This window comes from Globicephala melas, chromosome X (assembly GCF_963455315.2).
Source record: "Globicephala melas chromosome X, mGloMel1.2, whole genome shotgun sequence".
In the NCBI taxonomy this organism is placed as follows: Eukaryota; Metazoa; Chordata; class Mammalia; order Artiodactyla; family Delphinidae; genus Globicephala; species Globicephala melas.
The window spans coordinates 46,635,542-46,654,977 of record NC_083335.1 but is presented as its reverse complement, the minus strand read 5'-3'; the positions used below and the strand labels follow the sequence as shown (position 1 = coordinate 46,654,977).

General features: G+C 35.1%; 1 protein-coding gene across 1 annotated transcript in view; it reads left to right on the top strand.

Annotated features, from left to right (window-relative positions):
- The window catches only part of DIAPH2 (diaphanous related formin 2), an 887,427-nt gene that overhangs the window by 223,807 nt on the left and 644,184 nt on the right, over positions 1–19,436 (top strand). The window contains exons 7-10 of the mRNA XM_060292429.1: positions 4,866–4,940; positions 5,019–5,088; positions 9,326–9,462; positions 12,105–12,213. Coding sequence (XP_060148412.1) covers positions 4,866–4,940; positions 5,019–5,088; positions 9,326–9,462; positions 12,105–12,213 — 391 coding nt within the window. The remainder of the gene's footprint in view (positions 1–4,865; positions 4,941–5,018; positions 5,089–9,325; positions 9,463–12,104; positions 12,214–19,436) is intronic.

Sequence of the window (19,436 nt, the reverse complement as noted above, 5' to 3'; positions counted from 1 at the left end):
ATATGTTAATACCAAGAAATGAGATTATGGGCTATAGCCCATCTTAAAAAAAAAAAAATGTATAAGCTACATCTGGCTCTGTTCTTTCCAATAAGCTGCCGTACCTAAACTTGATTGGAAGTTTTAGTTGGAGTCTCCAGATGTCTTTCTTTGACAGTATTTGGTAGATTTCTTATGAAGGTTAGGACTTTGAAAGACAAGAAAAACGTGGGTTGAAAATTACCTATCACACCTAAATGAATGAAGTAAGCTGTTAAATAATACAAAACATGTAATTCTGTGTCTAGACATAGATTTGTAGGTTTAAGCCCAATATAGTTCTGGAACAACCACTAATTCTTCTTCAATGAGTTATTGCTAGAGCCATGAGCCAGATGTTACAGGAAACCATGTACTGGTCCTGTTAGTAATTTCTAATGGTATGATTGAAATAAACATGGGCTTTGGAGTCAGACCTAGGTGTGGGGGTGTGAGTCCTAGAACTGATACTTGTTGAATGATGTTTTGCAAGTTACTTAGCTACTTTGCTTCTCAGTTTCTTTATGTGAAAACACTTTTGGGAATGGCTAAAGTCAAAAAAATTGACAATATGAAGTGTTTGAAGGATCTGGAGCAATTAGAGCTGTTACACTTTGCTGAAGGAGTCCCAAATGGTATAGCCACTTTGGAAAGCAGTTTTTAAAAATTTAAACATGCACTTATCATAAAACCCAGTAATTCTACCCCTAGTTATTTTCCCAAGAGAAATGAAAATATATGCTTACACAAATACGTACATGTGAATGTTTATAGCAGCTCTATTCATACTCATCAAAACCTGGAAACAACCCAGATATTCATCAATTGATGAATGGATAAACAAATTGTGTTATATCCATACGATAAAAAGGAATGGACTACTGATACATGCAATAACATAGTTGAATATCATAATATTTATGTTAAATGAAAGGAACCAGACACTGAAAGCTGTATACAGTATGATTCCATTTCTAATGACATTCTGGAAAAAGCAAAACTATAGGGACACAAACCAGGTAAGTGGTTGCCAGGCAACTGGGAGTAAGGAAAAGGGATTGACTACAAAAGGGGAATGAGGGAATATTTTGGTGTGGTGGAAATGTTCCAAATCTTGTTTGTGTTAGAGGTTGCATGACTATATTTTGTCAAAATGATGAACTTTATGTAAATCATATCCCAATAAAAAGAAAGGGAAAAAAACCTTGTGTTCAGAGTGGTTATGGAAATTATAAGAGATCATCTTCCTCGCCCATTTTTTCTGCTGCTTGGTTCTTCATTATCCTCTGTTGCTTCTGTGTCTCTTATAACTTTGGGGTCCATGATAAATTGCAATTTCTTATTTCAAAGCTGAGATACTACAGAAAATTGATGTCTTTATCTTTTTCTGCAATCTGAGTCAGATTTTAAACGGAGTGATCAACTGTATTTTTATACTTCTAGATATTCCAGTTAGTACTGCATAACTCAGAGCTGGAATTGGCAGACTCTGTAAAATATACCAAATATACTTGCTTTGACTGGATTCCTCATCTCTGTTCTGTGGCAGTGGGAATGTATAGTATGGTTGGGAGGGTATTTAGAGCAATCTTGAATTTTGAGCCTGGAGTCCTGCTTGAGAAAGGCTTCCTCCACTTCTCAGCAAACCATTGTTCTATGCCAGGGGTTCTCAAACTTGAGTGAACATCAGAATCACCTGGAGGAGTAATTAAAACACATTTCTGGGTTCCACCCACAGAGTTACTGAGTCAGTAGGCCTGGGGTGGGACCCAAGAATTTTGTATTTCTAACAAATTTCCAAATGCTGTTGATGCCCCTGGTTTGGGACACACACCTTGAGAACCACCGATTTATACTTACTCTGGTGTTGCAGTATCAAAATTCCTGCCTACATACAGTAGCCAACATTTTGTTTATAAACCACTTAATCATTTCATGGCCACTTTTGTATTGGGTAAAACCTAAATATATGTATATTTATATATAGACTATATATATATATGTATATATGTATATAGAGAGAGACTGACAGACAGTAAGCATTTGGCTAGAGGCTACAAAGTATTTGATGCTTAAAGACAGAGAAATGGCAAGACAAAGGGAAAAAAAGGTATGTCTAGCTGTACCCCTTCCTCTTCACCTCTTGAGTGTCATCCTACTATATCATAATTATTTTATTCTAGCTAAAGGCTCCTTTTGTACTCCCATTCTCTCTACTTTAAAAGCTCTGAGGACTCTTACCCAGTCCTCCTCTGTGCATTGCCCTAACATATTCTCAGTTAAGACTTTTCACTTCCTACTTTGTAATAAATAGGCCCAGCCTCCTCACACTTAGGTTTCATGATTGTATCCTTTTTTTTTTTCACTCCGATAATAATTTTCACTGAATGAAACCAAAGTACCATCAGCTGCCCAAATTGAAACAGCCTGGGATGTGTGGGTGACTGATTTCAAGTGAACAAATAGAAATCATGGTCTTGTATCAAACACTTCCCTAGACCAAGAAGCAAATAATCCTAATAACTTTAATAGCACTAGGTATAAAAAGAAACAGGTAAAATTTAGAATCTTTAAAGAATTTGTGAGTGTTAAATTTAAGGAAATCATAGATTATTTCATCTTTCCAGATGCCAAAGCAGATACTGAGGGCTGTATATATAAATTTGTTCAGAATTTCTGTTATTTTAAGGTTGCTGTAGGGTATTTTCTGCTGTTAGGATATCTGCTGATTTCTGTCTGTGATAGATTAAATACAGTATTTTATGTTTAGAGAGCTGATGTCCTTTTCTCCTTCTCCTACCACCCCACTGATTATCAAGTCTTTAGAGAAAATAGCTCATTGTACTGGTTGATTACATGCCTCAATTGAATAGTAGCTTGCTGCCAATTATCATTACAATGCCGTATTGATTTTTTCTCATTTCCTCTGTGGGAATTAAAGCAGAATTTGTTTAAAATGAGTTTCCATATATATTGTGGATGTGATTGGTTCCAAATATTTGAGCTATTTTTAAATGTATTTTCTTCAGTGATCTCTTATTTCTTACTGATAGTCTCTTAGAAATTTAGGTCTCTTCTTTACCTTAGGTAGATATGAAATGTGATTTAAAACCTGTGGAATTGATCTATAGTCATAGTTTAAATATGTCGAGTATAGATTTTAATTATTGCTTCACAGGCATCCTGCTGTATGTTAATTTACGTTTGTAAAGTTCTTGGACAATATGATTCTGCTGATTCTCTTAACCACACAAGTCAGTAAATTTAATTAAATTTTAATTAGAAAATATTTAGTGTTGACTATATGTAATCCATTCTGCTAAGCATTATGGGAGACAGAAAGATGAGTGAGATCATATAACAGTCTTCAGAGAATTTATAATCCAGAAAGGTGGGTGAAGACACTTGTGGTATGAATCATAATGTCAAGTAGTAAGAGATGCACAAACACGGGCATTCAAAGAGAAAATAATGCATTTGGATGGGGACTTACAGGAAGAAAACATTAATGGAGGAATTGACAGTCAAGTTGAGCCTTGATGGGTTGGGAGAGACGGAGTTGGAGTTACCTTCTGGGAAGTGAGGTCAAGCAGGGAAATGCAGGGAAGACTCCAGGAAAGAGAATATGTCTGATTTTTATTGGAACATGTGGTCTAAGGCCTGAGGCTAGAAAGGTAGGTTGAGGCTTGATCAGAATCAGGACTTGAAATGTGTTAAATAGTCCCGAGAAAATTTTTGGACAGAAGACTGTGGTAATCTGGCATTTTATAAAATGAATAAAAGAAAAGAATGATGCCTCAGAGACCCTAGTTGGGAGGCTTCTGCCATATTAAAGGAAAGGTAACTAGGGCTAAATTAGAATGGTAGACAATGAAAGGGAGTCATTCTAGAAGTAGAGTAGTAGTAGAGTAGGGTCATGACAATAAGTCAAATCAAGTTCTCCGTGATCAGTCTTCAAGTCTTTTGTCACACATGGGACTTCATCTCCTGCCATTCTTGCTTCCAAGCCTGCTTGTTCAGCTGTGACCACACAGGTCTCCTCACAGATCCTGGAACATTCCAAGCACACTAGCTACCACCTCAGCAGCCTATTTGCTTTTATTCCCTCTATTAGGAAAGTCCTTATTTCCTTCAAGGCTCTGCTCAAATATCACCTTATCAAATAATCTTTCTCTGACTACACATTAAAAAATAACATCCTGGCTCTCCTTATTCCATTTGCCAAGGTTTATTTCTCTTCATAGTACCAAAGCATTGACATTTTATTATATAGTTAGTTATTTATGCTCTGTCTCCCTTTTAGTAGATGGTAAGCTACATGAGGGTAGGGGCTTAGTTTGTTGCCAGTTATATCTCTATCACCTAGAACATGCCTGGTACTTAGTGGGAACTCAGTAACTATTTGTTAAATGAATGAACAGAATAAATGCAAAGGTGAAAGAGGTGGCGGATCAAGAAATTATGCCAGTATTTCAAGTCTGAAGGATGCAAGGGATAGTAGTAGTATTATCAGAATATGGAAGAGGAGTTGATTTAGGAGAACAGAGACATAGGAGAAGAGAAATTTGGCTTTGTAAATTCAGGCTTAAGTATTCGACACTGGTGAAACAACCAAGGCAGTGCTGTAGAATGGGCAATCTAAAATGTGAAGAGAAATCTGGGATTGAGGTAAAGATCTCTGAGTCATCCCCATAGAGTCAATACTCAAAGCAATGGGAGTGGAAAAAAGAAGGACACGCGATATAAAGACAGCATTAACAGATCTGAAAATCAAAATTTAATTTGGGATATTTAATGTTTTAATTATATAAACTTATTTATACTTTTTTTTCTTGTTTATTTAATAGCTGGGTTAACAACTTTGGCCATGAAGGTCTTGGACTCTTGTTGGATGTGCTGGAAAAGCTTCTGGACAAGAAACAGTAAGAATAAACATGAAAAAAAATCACCATGGGGGACATTTTTAAGCACAGCATAATATGTTTTTTCCTTTTATTCAGGCAAGAAAATATTGACAAGAAGAATCAGTATAAACTTATTCAGTGCCTCAAAGCATTTATGAACAATAAGGTAAGTAGTATTTATTTCTGCCTCTGTCGCAAAAGGTGAGAACTTGCCCGACAGACACCATGAAACAGGCAAAATAGTGGATGCTTACTCAGTTTTCAAAAGGGTCTTTATAATGCAAATCATCATGAGTTTCATTTAAATATTATTTAAAATATACTTTGCTTCACAAAATATTTATTGGCAGGTTTTTGCAATCATGCAAACATACAAGTCTTGTTCCCAAATCAAATAATACTCTTTAATACTCTTTTTTTTCCATGGTAGTAGGAAAATTTAAATGGGATAGGTTGAATACCATTTCCTTACAGAGAGTTTTTATTCTAATGTAAAGGACAATTCAAAGCTATGATTTGATTTTTTTTTTTTTTTTTTTTTTTTGCTGAGAACGTTATAAGGTTAAGATTTTTCTTTCTTTTTATGTTCAATTAATGTCAGTGAGTTAACATACATAAAAGACATTTCTGGCACATACCAGGGTTTTTTTTTTTGTACCTGTGTGATACCAGTTGCATTATGAGGGACTCTAGGAATGCCAGACAAGGGTTTTCCTTCTAAAAGTAGTCTTTGCTCAGGTTATGAAGTTAAAGTCATTTTTTCTATAAACTTGTTTTGTTACTCTCTTATACATGATTTGTGCTATATTCCTATAGGTAAAATACCACTGACTAATTCACTAATTGAATAATTCCCTTTATATGGTATTTTAATAATCTCAAAATATTTATTAAAAATAACTAATTATAACAATAACCCAAAACTTGCCAGAAGTAAAATATAGCTATTAATAGCCAATGCAGTAAGATTATCTACTTAAGTGATCTGCAGTCTTTCTTAAGTGTGTGGAATTATGTATAATTATGTGTATATTATACACACATGTATCAGCAAAGAATTTTTTGGCATGTGGAACAGATGGATGCTTGCCAATTGACGTGAGTCTCCCGTATAGAATATACTATTTGTGCTGTTCTTGGAAGTTTCTTCCAGAAAGATTTCCATCAGTACTAGTACAGAATTTCTGAACTTCTGAGCTCTTAGTCTTTGGTGACAAAGTTATGCAGAATCTGATACCTAACAAGAAAGCAGTTAATGAACATTGCTTCTCCACAGCTCAAGATGGATCTCTTTTTTCAATTGAGGGAAACAAAGAAATAAAGGAAAGACAACACTGTACTAGAAATCAGGAAATATAGTCCATGATTTGCCACTAAGTTGTGTGGCCTTTAGAAAATCATTTGACCTCTCTGCCAATCAGTCCCCTCACCTGTAAAATTAGGACTCTGATCTAAATTCTTACTGACTTGAGTAGTCAACTCTTACAGCTTTCCAGGATATAACTGTAATCAGTATAGTTACTAGAGAAAGTGACATTTCCTGTAGAGCCTTTTCCCACGAGACAGAAATTGATATGTTCATATGTAATTATTTATTACTTAAGAGTTTGGCAGTTTTGAAGAACATGATTTTTTTTTTTATTAGAGTAGAGTTGATTTACAGTGTTGCATTAGTTTTACAGCAAAGTGATTCAGTTATACGTATACATGTATCTATTCTTTTTTAGATTCTTTTCTCATATGGGTTAGTACTACTCTGTATTAACAGTGAAATCTGACAGCATTTCATTGGAACAAAATTGCCATTTCAAGCTAACCTTTAGTTAAACACCACACATTTGAATATTTTCATGGTTCCTAATTTATCTTCGAAAAGAATTCAGTGTAGCATTCCCTATGCTATGCAGTAGGTCCTTGTTGGTTATCTGTCTTATATGTAAAGTAGTCTTCTGTGTGTGTTCATCCCAAGCTTCTGATTTATCCCTCCCCTCCCATGTTTCCCCTTTGGTAACCATAAGTTTGTTTTCCATACCTGTAAGTCTGTTTCTGTTTCGTAAATAAGTTCATTTGTTTCTTTTCTTTAAGTTAGATTCCACATATGAGTGATATATGATATTTGTCTTTGTCTGACGTACTTCACTCAGTATGACAATCTCTAGGTCCATCCGTGTTGCTGCACATGGCATTATTTCATTTTTTTAATGGCTGAGTAATATTCCATTTTATGTATGTACCACATCTTCTTTATCCGTTCCTCTGTCAATGGACATTTAGGTTGCTTCTATGTCTTGGCTATTGTAAATAGTGCTGCAATGAACATTGGGGTGCATGTATCCTTTTGGGTTATGGTTTTCTCTGGATATATGCCTAGGAGTGGGATTGCTGGGGAATGTGGTAGTTCTATTTTTAGTTTTTTTTTTTTTTTTTTTCTTTTTTGCGGTATGTGGGCCTCTCAGTGTTGTGGCCTCTCCCATTGTGGAGCACAGACTCCAGACACGCAGGCTCACTGGCCATGACTCACGGGCCCAGCTGCTCCGTGGCATGTGGGATCTTCCTGGACCAGGGCACGAACCCGTGTCCCCTGCATAGGCAGGCGGACTCTCAACCACTGTGCCACCAGGGAAGCCCCTATTTTTAGTTTTTTAAGGAACCTCCATACTGTGCTCCATAGTGGTTGTACCAATTTACATTCCCAATAACATTGTAAAACACGATAGTTTAACTTAGATTATTCTATATTAAGATTAGGCTTTAGTTAGAGCATGTTAATGTCTTGCACATAGGTCCTAGGAACATGAGTAAATGGTAGGTCTTTTAAATTATAGGCGTGTGAAACAATGGGCATAAAGTACACATTCAAAATAAAAAAATATACAGTAATATATCCATTTCATGTTGGAATGAATTGTCATAATCAAAGAATGAAACTTTCATCTGAAATGACTCATACATCAAATTTGCTGGCCCTGAGGAGTTTTGATTACCTACTTCAAAAACTCTTTTTGCTTATACAATGCATGTAATAATAGGATCATAAAAAGCAACCCATTGTCCCTTAACTTCCATTGCTGTAATATTGCTCTGATGTTTAGATTGATGGTTTTCCATCATTTCTCATATCTTCATTTTTATTTTGAGTATGTCCCTATACATTACAAACTACTTTTAATAATAAAATGGAAATTTGAAAAATTAAATGATTTCACTCTCAGTCTAACTGATTTTTAAAGTTATTTTAAGTTTGGTAATTGCATGGTAAACATCTCTCTCAGTTTTCCACATCACTTGTTTTCCTTACTACTTATTATTTACCAGCTACCTTTATACTTACATAGTCCTTCTGTTTTTCTTTGCTTCTTTTTAATCTCGTCTCTTCCATTTCCTTTTTTTGTCTTGTCTCTGTAAATTTCCTTATTTGTTATGACCTCGAGTAAAGTCATATTTAAGAGCTTTAGCTATGTTTTTTTTAGTCCTGAATTCTTTTAGAAGATAAATTAGGAACCATGAAAATATTCAAATGTGTGGTGTTTAACCAAAGGATAGCTTGAAATGGCAATTTTGCTCCAATGAAATGTTGTTGGATTTCTCTGTTAAACTGTAACAAGAAGCAAACATATTTCATAAGAAATCTGAGAAATAATTTGTGGGACAAAGATCGAAGAAAATATTACCTTCTTCATGTAGTGAAAGCCTGAGTTTTGAGCTTTCTTCATTTTTTTACCTAGTCATTCTTATGATGCACATTTGCATGCATATATTCAAGCCTAGAAAATAAATGAAAATGGTGTCTGGCTTCTCTGCCTAGTTGACTGTGACACTTAGTAAAACCCAGGCTCCATTTCTTTCTGTTCATAACTTTTGTAATGCAGCACAACTGCTTGAAAGAGGGAGGCTAAGAGAGAGAAGGTATGGGAAAATCCATACAGAGGTCTACTGCTTCTTTAACTGGCATGTAGTATACAAAAGAGCTTTTCAATGTTTTACCCTTTTTGTTCAACTTAGTTTTCCATGCAAACATATTGGAGAATTTAACCATGAGTTCCAGACATCTCCAGGGAGACCCAGTGACATAAGTAGAACTGCTTTAGAAAATCATATCAGTATGTTCTTTACATATTCTTTGTTGAGAAAATATTGGTGGTTCCCATATTTCTTCCAAATTTTTATGGAAGTTTTAGGCAGGCTAATGGAGATCATATCTGACCAAAGGACAAAACTCCAAGATGCAGTCATTTCAGATAAAAAACAAACAACTGCATTTGAAGAACATTCATCTAATTAAGTAGAACCTCACTGTGGAGGTATTGGTTTTTAGAAAATCATTGTTTAGTTGCTTTTTAAAATTAAAAATGTGTTCCAAGAACATTTTGAATGAAAGTTCATTTTAAAAAATTTTTTTTCAGTTTGGATTGAAAAGGATTCTAGGGGATGAAAGAAGCCTTTTACTGTTGGCAAGAGCAGTTGACCCCAAACAACCCAACATGATGACTGAAATAGTAAAAATACTTTCTGCTATTTGTATTGTTGGAGAAGAGAACATGTACGTATTGCTCTATTATTATATTAACTGTATAGAAAATGACACTTGAGAAATTAACAAGTCCTACTTTTGTGCTGTTTCTTTTGATAACTTGCATGAAAATACTATTAAATTTTAGAAAAAAATATTGATATTTTTACCTTATCTATTTGGATATTAGCCTTTTTTTGATTCTTTGAAAAATAGGTTTAAAAAGATAGAATCCTAATGGAGAGTTCTTCAAAGTTGGATATTCAAAGTTAATGAATAGAATTTTGTCTAGTTGAAGGTAAAGCAATTATTAGAAAAATGGGAAAAGGTCAGTTAGGGAGTAATTTTGGCTAAACACACACACAGGCACACACATATACATACCCTACACAACATACACCCTCACACATGCTCATCACAAAATTTGACTTCCTTAACTGAATTAACTAGATGCTTTATTTTGTACTATAATTTTATTTTATTTTTTTAACATCTTTATTGGAATATAATTGCTTTACAATGTTCTGTTAGTTTCTGCTGTATAACAAAGTGAATCAGCCATACATATACATATATCCCCATATCTCCTCCCTCTTGTGTCTCCCTCCCACCCTCCTTATCCCACCCCTCTAGGTGGTCACAAAGCACCCAGCTGATCTCCCTGTGCTATGTGGCTGCTTCCCACTAGCTATCTATTTTACATTTGGTAGTATATATTAGTCATGACACTCTCTTACTTTGTCCCAGCTTACCCTTCCCCTCCCTGTGTCCTCAAGTCCATTCTCTATGTCTGCATCATTATTCCTGTCCTGCCCCTAGGTTCTTCAGAACCAGTTTTTTTTTTTTTTAGATTCCATATGTATGTGTTAGCATACAGTATTTGTTTTTCTCTTTCTGACTTACTTCACTCTGTATGACAGACTCTAGGTCCATCCACCTCAGTACAAATAACTCATTTTTGTTTCTTTTTATGGCTGAGTAATATCCCATTGTATATATGTGCCACATCTTCTTTATCCATTCATCTGTCGATGGACACTTAGGTTGCTTCCATGTCCTGGCAGTTGTAAATAGAGCTGCAATGATCATTGTGGTACATGACTCTTTTTGAATTATGGTTTTCTCAGGGTATATGCCCAGTAGTGGGATTGCTGGTTTATATGGTAGTTCTATTTTTAGTTTTTTAAGGAATCCCCATACTCTTCTCCATAGTGGCTGTATCAATTGACATTCCCACCAACAGTGCACGAGGGTTCCCTCTTCTCCACACCAGCTCCAGCGTTTATTGTTTGTAGATTTCTTGATGATGGCCATTCTGACTGGTGTGAGGTGATACCTCATTGTAGTTTTGATTTGCATTTCTCTAATGATTAGTGATGTTGAGCATCCTTTCTGCCTATGGTAAGTGAAAAGATGAAGCAATATTAATGGAATTAAATTAACTGGTTGGAAAGAACAAAAGGCTGTTGGTAACTACTCAGAGTGCACATAAGTGCCAATTTCAGCAAGTTGTTGCTGACTATGCATAGATCATTTCTTCTTATGGAAATAATATTAAGTTAGAAGCAAAATTAAAGATTTGATATCCAGTTGGTAAGAAACCATTGAGATAAAGAATGTAATACCTGCTACGGACATGAACTAAAATATTTCTTCTGAACACTCTATGTGGCAGTAATCATCTCAGTTTGAATTATAATGGGGCAGGCAAAGATTTAGGATTCTTCTAATATGTTGACTTTCTCATACCTCTTGGAATAAAATGAGATGTTGCTTAGTGCTGGTTCATCCTTTGAAACCAAAAGACAAACACTGAACAAAAATATTATCACACAACATTAAGTCTTATCTCAGTGAGAACAAACTGAGCATGAAATAACTTATGCAGGTAGGCTTCCTTCCTTAGGTTTTATAGAAAAATCAGTTTATACACAACTAAGAAATATTTTTCTAGTCTGTTAGGTTTTCAGTACTTAATTCATATAATGTACCCTACCCTGGTATATTTTATGAGTTAATTATAATTTCAGATATAGTTTGATAATAGTAGTATACTACATAGAGGTTAATTTGATTCAGACACTGTACAGAGATAGTTTCCAGTATTTTTGTTCAGGTGAATAAGTTTCTTGTGCTTGGTAATTATAGATGCTTCTCTAATTTACTGGGCTTTCTCTTTTAGGTTTTTTTCCTTGTTCCATTTTCAAAGAATCCTGGGTTTTTTTTTTAAGTTCTTTAAAAAATATTTATGCTTTTCAGCACTTTATTATAAAATTACAGTCCGTTTACACTTGAATAAACTTTGAATAATTGTAAATGCCATATCATATTTAAGTGACATTAATATCTATGTTAACACATGAAATATCAAAACCTGAAACTTAAAATTTTAATGTTTATCAATTAAGTATTTTTTTTTAAATGTCACCCAGAAAAATTATTTTCCTCAAGACTTTCAAATTGAATTTTCATTTTGGTGCCCTAAAGTTATTTAACTCTATCAACATTTGACTTGCAGAAATATGTGGACAAGAACACAATTCTTAAATTGTAGTGGTCTATGTGAAAACATCAAGCACCAGAAAGAAAACAGGGAAGACTGTATAAGGGATAACCCATATTCATATAGTATGTGTAAGATGTATTTCTCATTTCTATTTTTTTTTCTATAGTCTAGATAAACTTTTAGGAGCTATAACTACAGCAGCAGAACGAAATAACAGAGAACGATTTTCACCAATTGTGGAAGGATTAGAAAACCATGAAGCTTTGCAATTACAGGTGAGTTAGTTTCCGGGGTTATATTTAGAGTACTGGTTTTGTATGACACCAACTCCATTTTAGCTAGCATTTAAATAGAAGGGAACATAAAAATGAAATTCTTCCTGTTGCTTGGTCATTCATAGAAGCTATGGTTTTGTCTGTGAAAATGACAATTTGTTTAAAATTAGGAAAAGTACTTTGAATTATTATAAATATGATGATCATAAATATTTGGATAGAAATTTAGTAATTATTGTAATAAGCCATGGAAATTAAAGCCTTAGCATTAATCAGGGCAAGAGGGCAAACAGTTCAGCCACTGCCGTTATCCTGAGGGTTAATGAAGTCTGTGTGGGCTCGTTGTAGAAATTTAAGAAAACTAAACACATCTCTTTTTTTGTGCCATTCACACAGCATTCAGAAGTTTCACTGCCCAGAATAGGGAGGATTGAATTGCAACTCTTAGGTCATGGTCTGTCTCATAGTCCTGTGTAGACCCAGCCTATATGTCTTCTTTAGAAAATGACAAAATTTCCTATCTTTTCTTAGGTGGTTTCAGGAAATGAGCCATTTTATGAAAGATAACATTGTTCTTTAGTGATGAGAACTCTTATTTATTGACTGTACTTATCGTGTGAGATTCTGGACTAAACATTTGAATTTACATATACTATCTAGTTTAATTCTCACAATTCGGCTATGTAGGTACTATTATTATCTCCATTTTGCTTATGAGACAAATAGGCTGAGATTAAATAACTTGTCTAAGGTGCCACAGCTTGTAAGTGGGACAGTCAAATTCGATGCCAGGTTTGTTAGTCTGTGGTGCCCATCTCTTTCTTTTAGACAGTGTTTAGCATTTAATGTACCATGGGAAACACTTTCTGAAATATTTTTTAAACCCTTGTAGTGTCATTCAACAAAGAGAACATGGGTCCACGTTTATTTTATGAAATTATTTAGTAGTGAGTGTTTAAATATTAAAATTTCTTATCTGATATAAAAACAGTTTCTTTTCCCCTTTTTAATTTTATTGTTAAGTGTAGTTACCTGTTTTCACCAGAGATTCAAACTACAGCAGATAGATAATTTGGCTTGTCCAAAGAAAATACTGTAGTGTTACAAAACTATAATCCCTTTCCAAATACTTGAAGAAATTTGTTAATTGTTACTTCTACTCCAGCTATGATGAACATTTCAGATAGAGTTTTATGGTGTGCCTTTTATGGCCAGTGTATTACATTTTTTAATGCTTGGGGGATTTCCTTTCAGTGTTTCCTTTTTTAAATATACTTCTTATTATACAATTTATTTCAATAAAATTTAACATCTCTACTGAAAGGTTTGGAAACTGTCTTTTTTAAGATGACTTCTTGAACTCTTTGTTCTTGTTCCTGTGCTTGGGCTTACCTAACTAAATCTCATTGACTTTCAGTTGTATGTAGGAGTTTGTACTTGTCTTGCAAAGTTTGCTTAGGAGGAATTAAGTGTTTTATCTATATTCAAAGTTTTCATTCCTCACTCAGATCACTCACTCACTCAAAATCACACAGCTGTTGAGAGGTAGAGCTATGATTTGAAGCCAGGTCTATGTGATGCCAACATGTGTATACTGTATTGTCTGACCTTTAAATGACACCCCTGCCATAGAATAGTTCAGCCCACACAATGAGGTGGGAATGACATTTGCTAGCCTTCACGAAGCTGGACTGAATGGAATGATAAAAGTGGCAAGTTTTTAACAAGTAACATGGAAGGATCATAGACGTCTTGCTAGGTATTCAAGAAATTGTTGAATACTGATTATAGATGCAAACATATGCAAATCACAATTTGAAATTTCCTATTTTAATGAGGTACGAAAGTTAGTGATTTGTTATATACAGAGCCTGGTACTCTCAGAAGAATTGTGAAGTGGGTTTGTTTATTTGGATTATTTCACGTGGATGAAAAAAATATCTAAAAGTTCAAAACTATATTCAGAATACAGAATGAAAAACAAAAGTTTAAAATCTGTTGTTTAAAGAATGAAATGAGTGCCGTATTTTAACAGAATTACTTTTCTATTTCTGTAGTATCCTGAGACTTCTCAAAATGTTATTACAGTCTCAGGAAGTAATTCTGTTAAAATACAGGACTAATTATATTTTTAAATAATAACTACATACCCCCCCACCCCCCTGCTTTTTGGATTCCAAAAGAGGTTATTAAGTTCTCACAGAAGTTTTCTAGCTCATATATTTTGTACCTGTGATAGGAGTTTTATTATCTTCAGTAGTTCAAGAAATAGACAATAAATCATATATCTTCATATGTTCTCTGTTCATTGACTTTCCTTCAGCTGAGTAGCCTTCTCAAGTCTCCCCCATACTACAGTGCCTTCTTTTGATCCTAGTTATCCTTCAAAGTAGCTTCTCATCTTTCTTTTTCATTTTATAGTCTAAGTCTCTAAAAGAATCATCCATACTTGTTTTCTCTGTTTCCTAAATTACCTTTCACAACTCAACTTTTTCACAGTTCTTCAAAAGGTTGACAATGATCTTTGAATTTCAAAGTCCAGTGGCTTCTTTCCAATCCTGATTGCTTGGCTCTATTGGTCACTCCCTCCTTGAAAATTTTCCTGCCTTTGGCTTTCTAGGCACCATCCTCTCCTTGCTTACTGAATACCTCTAACTGTTCTTTCTCTATCTTCTTCGTGCGTTTCTTCTTACTTCTTGGCTATTTTATTCTTTATGTTCTTTTCTTGGTCCCATTCTGTCATCATTTTTGTTTATACATACATATGGACACACATATACACACGTATATAGGCTCATATACATATACATCTATATGTATTGATACACACATATGTGAATGCTCTCAATTGCTTCTCTAGCTTTAACGTCCAACTATGTTCTAGTGATTCCCCAGCTTTTAAGTCTGGCTTATATCGGTATTCAATCCTACCTGTCCAAATAGCTAACTGGATGTTTTAGAAGCGTCATAAAAATTCAAAATTAAAAATAGCATTTATAAGCCATGTGCCAATGTTCTAAATACTTTAATATGTTACCTCATTTTAAACCTCACAGCAATTCTCTGAGAGAGATAGTAGTAGTATCCCCATTTTATAGATGAGTAAGCTGAGGCTCATAGAGGTTAGATAACTTTTCTAGGGTCACATAGTAAATAGGAAGTAAAGCTCACTTTAGACCCTAGAGTATGTCTTCAGAGTACTTGCTCTTAACCACTATATGGTACCTCCTCTTAGTAAAATGAGCTCATTTTCTCTTTCCCTTAGCATGATTACCCCCCTAAAAGAAGTCTACTCTTCTTCCTGCCTTTCTCATTTTAGATAATAGAGAGGTATCATTTTCTTCCTGATCTTTGATTTTCCTCAAGACTTCATTCTTCTTTGTTCCCTGCATCCAATTAATCATCAAGTCTTACAAAAGACTATGAATCTATCCCAGTCTGTCTGTCTCCACTGTCTTTATCTTCTCCCAGCAATATAATTCCAACAATTTCCTAATTAGTACCCCAAACTGATACATTCTTCCCCAAAACAGACAAATGTTTTGTAATACTGTTGGTTATCCTTTAAAAATAAATCTGATTCTAACATAGTAGCATTCCTAGAAACCTATCTATGCTCATGACCCATTGCTTGATAAAAGTGAAAAGCCTAAGCATGATGAATGACCTTTCTCAATGTGGTCCCAATCTAACATTCTGGCCTTACAGCCTGTCACACTCCCAAATGTACCATATGTTTTAGCCATATTAAACCTGGTGTTTCCCAAATATGCTGTAGCCTTTTAAATGCCCTCAAACATTTTATCATGCAGAACACTTTGCTTGGAATAGCAATGCTTCCCCAGCTACGTCCCTTTCCTCTTGGTAAGGTTTAATGAGGACACAAAGGAAGGCAAATTTAGGTATGTCCTGCATAAGTCAAGGAAGGCTTCAGTGATGAGGTGATGCTTTAACTGGGTCTTGAAGGGTCAATAGAAATTTTCCAGAAAATTATCTTTACTGATAGAAAACCAGTACTCTGGTAGGGTGGAAGGCAAGAGAACGGCTTCCAGTAGGTAAAAATAGAGGCCAGAGGGCTTCCCTGGTGGCACAGTGGTTGAGAGTCCACCTGCCGATGCAGGGGACAGGGGTCGTGCCCCGGTTTGGGAGGATCCCACATGCCGCGGAGCGGCTGGGCCCGTGAGCCATGGCCGCTGGGCCTGCGCGTCCGGAGCCTGTGCTCCGCAACGGGAGAGGCCACAACAGTGAGAGGCCCACGTACCACACGCACACACAAAAAATAGAGACCAGAGTAGTCTGCCAGCCCCTTCACAAAAGACAGAGTGAGGTAATACCAACATGTAGTTGAAACTGATTTCTACGTAGCCCATCAGGAAAAGCTAGGGTACACTGAGCATTAGTAATAGTTGTTTTTTTTCCCCTTTAACTTTTATTATTTAAAAAAAAAATTTTTAATTGAAGTATGGTTGATTTACAGTGTTGTGTTAGTTTCAGGTGTACAGCAAAGTGATTCAGCTATACATATACATATATATGTATGACTGTATACCTATGAATGTGTGTATATATATATTTTACATTCTCTTCCATTATAGGTTATTACAAGATATTGAATATAGTTCCCTGTGCTATAACAGTAGGTCTTTGTTGGTGATCTATTTTATATATAGTAGTATGTATATGTTAATCCCAAACTCCTAATTTGTCCCTCCCAATAATAGTTGTTTATGGAAGGAGAAGGTCATAGAGTTAACCTCCAATGATGTATTATAAAAACCAGCCCCAGTCTTCACAGGCTGCTATTAGTCTGAAAGTTGCAATGTCTTAAAGTATTTCAGGAGCTGTGTGCAGAAGTGTTTTTATTTTAGCATGATTTAATACATCTAAAAAATGTTGTCTAACATGCTGAAAATAATTTAAAAAATTGTGCATGTTATAATTAGATATGGTACACAAAAACATAGAAGTAAATATACAGTTGGTTCACTTATCCAGACCTCACCTATTTGAGAGATTTATCATTTTGGAATATAACTCAGAACCAAAAAAAAAGAAAAAAAGAAAATAATCTGAGTAGCCTACAAAATGTCACCAAATCCATCAAGTAAGCCTCATGATGACAAAGACCTTTTGGCCTTTAATCAGAGCCTATTAACTCTTTCTTCCTATGTTATCTTAATGGCCCGATTTTCTGTTTTCCATCCATAGCAGACTAGAAGCACGAGTTGGGAGGTTGGAAGACAATTTTTTCCAGACTTGTGCACTGAGATGATGAAGAAGCAACAACTGACACAATGAAAGCAAGGGAGAAGGAGATAGAAACATAATAAAAGAGTGGAACTGGAATTCAAAAATTATAACATTTGGTTTCATTTGGCGTCAGAGCAAATAGCCCTGTATCTCTCAATAGCTCCTGAGGGCGTGTATGTGTTCCATCATCTCTCACTAACTCACATATTTAATCATGCCCCTGAGTCAGCAAAAAAATAAAATAACAAATTATACCTAGGATATTTTAAGAATGTGGGAATTCAGGAATTCTCTTCAGAAAGAGTTCCATGCAAAAACAGATGTTCTTGCTTAAATAGACAAACCCTCAGGCATATGGACTGATTCTCTGTAGCGCAATTCTTTCCACAGTGGTTCTCAAGTGTTGAGATTTTACTCTAAGCATACTTATAAATTAGCTATTAGTGCACTCGTACCATCACATATGAGAAAGTAGCTTTGGATAAATCATTTATTATTTGTCAGTAGAGGTACATTTATAATAAAACAAGGCACTGCAGCTATGGATAAGGAGGAAATTTGTGGAAAAGTAAATGAGTGTGTTAAATATTGTGTTGAAGGAATGTCTGATACTACTTAGGAAGCTAAATAACTATTTATTGACAATTTTATACTACTACCATTTAAAAACTAGAATTAGTACAATGGGGGGGTTGTATAGAAATATTTACAATATGTAGTCATGTTTCAAGTACAAAAATAACTTCGGAGTTAAAGAAGGATGTCTTTTATTTTAAACCTGTTTCAAAGTTGAATAATTGCCAAATCGATCATTTTTGGTAACGGGGAATCACTAGTGACCTTTGTAATATAAAAAGCAACAGACACTTTGGAAGTCATCATATTGGTTTCCACAGCACCATTCAATGCTATTGGTCACTCTTGAACAAAGCTCTCTCTTCCCTCAACTTCTATGATACTAAGCTCTCCTCATTTTTATTTTACCTCTTTGTTACACTTAAAATCTCCTGTCTCTATGCTTGGCCTTAAAATATACTTATTCCTAGAGGTTGATCCATAGTCCTTTGATCCTTTGCTCTGGTCCTTTGCTCATTCTGTACATTGTCCTTGGCAGCATTATCCATCCTTATGACTTCCACCAGCACTTCTATGTGATGAATCTCTCTGAACTCTTCTATTCCAAATACATCCTGACTCACAGATTCCATATATTCAGCTGCCTTCTGACTGGATTTCAAATTCAGTATTGTCCTTAACTGTACTTTTCTTCCTTATCTTCATCCTCTCCTTCCGACTCCAATCCACTCTCCAACCTTAACCTGCCTTTCTCTCTTTTTTTAACATCTTTATTAGAGTATAATTGCTTTACAATGGTGTGTTACTTTCTGCTTTATAACAAAGTGAATCAGCTATACATATACATATATACCCATATCTCCTTCCTCTTGTGTCTCCCTCCCACCCTCCCTATCCCACTGCTCTAGGTGGTCACAAAGCACCCAGCTGACCTCCCTGTGCTATGTGGCTGCTTCCCACTAGCTAGCTATTTTATATTTGGTAGTGTATATATGTCCATGCCAACTCTATCACTTCCTCCCAGCTTACACTTCCCCCTCCCTGTGTCCTCAAGTCCATTCTCTACAGCTGTGTCTTTATTCCTGTCCCGCCCCTAGGTTCTTCAGAACCATTTTTTTCAAAGAGATATTCTTTCGTTGTTAGTGTATAGTAATCCAACAGGTTTCTGTGCATTAATTTTGTATCCTGCTACTTTACCAAATTCATTAATTAGCTCTAGTAGTTTTCTGGTGACATCTTTAGGATTCTCTATGTATAGTATCATATGCAAACAGTGAAAGTTTTACTTCTTCTTTTCCAATTTATATTCCTTTTATTTCTTTTTCTTCCTTGATTGCTGTGGCTAAAACTTCCAAAACTATGTTCAATAATAGTGGTGAGAGTAGATAACCCTGTCT